The sequence below is a fragment of the Acyrthosiphon pisum genome, chromosome X, assembly GCF_005508785.2.
Source record: "Acyrthosiphon pisum isolate AL4f chromosome X, pea_aphid_22Mar2018_4r6ur, whole genome shotgun sequence".
In the NCBI taxonomy this organism is placed as follows: domain Eukaryota; kingdom Metazoa; phylum Arthropoda; class Insecta; order Hemiptera; family Aphididae; genus Acyrthosiphon; species Acyrthosiphon pisum.
This window is the reverse complement of record NC_042493.1, coordinates 126,790,327-126,792,811: the sequence shown is the minus strand read 5'-3', so window position 1 is coordinate 126,792,811 and position 2,485 is coordinate 126,790,327. Positions and strand designations below refer to the sequence as shown.

Below are 2,485 nucleotides of genomic sequence, written 5' to 3'. Positions count from 1 at the left end.
TACAAATAGTTTTATATCATTTAATTCAAATTTAACACCATCTATTACAGTGACCCACTTGTAACCAGCTACTGCCTACTGTACAGCAAAATGACACCCACTTACTTTTTTTTCGTGTATTTGTAGGCACGTAGTTTAAAAAAATAAATTATTGGTTGCTAAATTGTGTATCAGGGTGAGTAGTTAAATTCAAAATTTGATACACCTTTATTTTGTTTGAAAAAAAATATGCTTTATGGAATCAACTGGTTAATAGAATCAAAATGACCTAAGCCAATGTGATAACATTATGCAGTAAAATAAACATTCAGTGAAAATAACATGTATCTTCGGTCTTTTTTTAGAATTACTCCAGAAACCAAAATCAATTTTGTCAAAAACAGATTTTACGTAAAAATTCCCATTTTTCCTTATTTTTTTTTTTGTTTTCCCGGTGCTTTTAGACTCTACTAGTAATTTTAAATTTTGACCTCCCGAATGCTAATTAGATTCCTTTTCTCACCAGAAAGTTGAGATATTGTAGTTCAAAATCGAAGCATTAATTCAACTACTTATCATGTACATACCACACATAAACACAAATAAAAAACACGTGTGCATTGTAAAATCAATACATTCATCGCTTCGCTCCGCTCTGATTCTAATATAATTTTATGTCTTTTAAAAAATGAATGGCCCAGAAATCCTTCACTGATGCTGGCCGACTGATGAACGTACTACAATATTGTTAATGATAATTAATTTCCATTGTTTTAGATATTTCGTAAATACCTATTATCTGAATATTTAGATCTTCAAACGGCTGAATGCCTGAATATCAAATGACTTAAATGCGTCAAGCAAGGACTAAATAATAAGAAGTCAAAATGATTTGGATTTCTTCTTAGAATTTTTAATGTAATTAAACGTACATTTAGGTATACATAGTTATTATAACCGTTTAAAATATACACGATGTGGTTCTATAACGACGACAATTTAAATCAATAAAATAATTGTAATTTATAAGCACTTCATTTCGAATAATTATAACTTATTTTATTTTTATTGTTGGACGAACCGCGCTGTTGCCTTTAACTATACACATCTGCCAATGGTAAGACATTTATTGTTATTTAAACTGATAATATTGATTTTATGTTTGACAATGTTGCATTTTAAAAGCGTTGAGAATAAAATTTAAAGAAATATTTTAGAATATTTTAAGCAATTTATGTTACTTTAAGCTGGTTAACATTATCATACACGGTTGCAAATTAAATTACATCAATCCGCTTTAGTCTACATAATTTAAAATACTTTTATACCTTTACCTTATTTTATAACTGAACTTTTCTTCCATCAGAATTCTAACATTTGTGTTAAAGAAATTAATAACCCACAAGAATTAAATACTTCTAATGAGCAAGACGTGTTAAATGATCCTATGACTAAAAAATACATAGAAAATCGTGAAGAATCAAACGATTGTCTCAAACAAACCGAAAGTAAATTTTCCATTTGAATATTATTTATTATAAATTATTAAACACGTTGGTGTAAAAGTTATTTAGGTGCGCCAGCGCCCCTATAGTACATGAGTTGAAAAGTGAGCCGTGATCAGAGCGCCCTGAGCGGCATTTTTTCAGTAGGGCTATAGTAGTATAGTAGATAATAGTCCTACTATATCCTATAGTCCTACCGAAAAAATGCCACCCGGGGTACTATGGTCACGCCTCTCTTTTCGCCTCGTGTACTATAGTATTGAAAACTATTAGGTGATACTTTAGTCTATAATTATTAATTATTATATGTATAATATAGTATTAATAATAGTATATAATACAATAAATAAATAAATAAATAATTTATGTGACGGTGTTTGTGAAAAAGGGCACAAGTCAGTTTTTAATAATTAAATATCATACTTTTGTTTTGAAAATAATTTTACGCCGGATTGACAGTTGGCACAGATATTTGGCTATCTCGATAGATATTATTATTGAGAATGAGATAGCGCCAAATATCAGTCGATCCGTCCTAAAATTATTTTCAAAACAAAAGTATGATATTTAATTTTTAAAAACTAATTTGTGCCCTTTTTCACAAACACCGTCCCATTATACATCTGTATTTTGTATTACTTGATTTAGTGAAAGAGCATTTCAGTAACGGAAAACCATACGATGTTAGAGATGTTTCTGATTCTTTAAAAGATGTACAGGTACGAAAACTGTTCCATAAATTAATATAGATTTCAATTTAGGAAAGTTGAATATCGTACAAGAAATAAGAAATATTGAAGTTAAACTTACCTATATATACCTATAAATTATAATACTCTCTATGTCAACAATCAGCAATAAAAAGCTGAGCTTAATTTACTGTGTAATATTATTATAAGTAACAGTTAAACTTTCACTGGGTATAGGACAGTGGTTTTCAACCGGGGTGACACAAAATATCTCCACGGGAAAAGGAAAAAAAAAATTAATTATTCAAAAAA

The 2,485-nt window shown here is 28.9% G+C and overlaps 1 protein-coding gene across 1 annotated transcript in view; it reads left to right on the top strand.

The window, feature by feature from the left end:
- Positions 1-973: 973 nt before the first annotated feature.
- The window catches only part of LOC100571826, a 5,282-nt gene continuing 3,770 nt past the window's right edge, over positions 974-2,485 (top strand). The window contains exons 1-3 of the mRNA XM_003240731.4: positions 974-1,096; positions 1,346-1,487; positions 2,133-2,203. Of these exons, the coding sequence (XP_003240779.1) occupies positions 1,094-1,096; positions 1,346-1,487; positions 2,133-2,203 (216 nt within the window). The 5' untranslated portion in view covers positions 974-1,093. The remainder of the gene's footprint in view (positions 1,097-1,345; positions 1,488-2,132; positions 2,204-2,485) is intronic.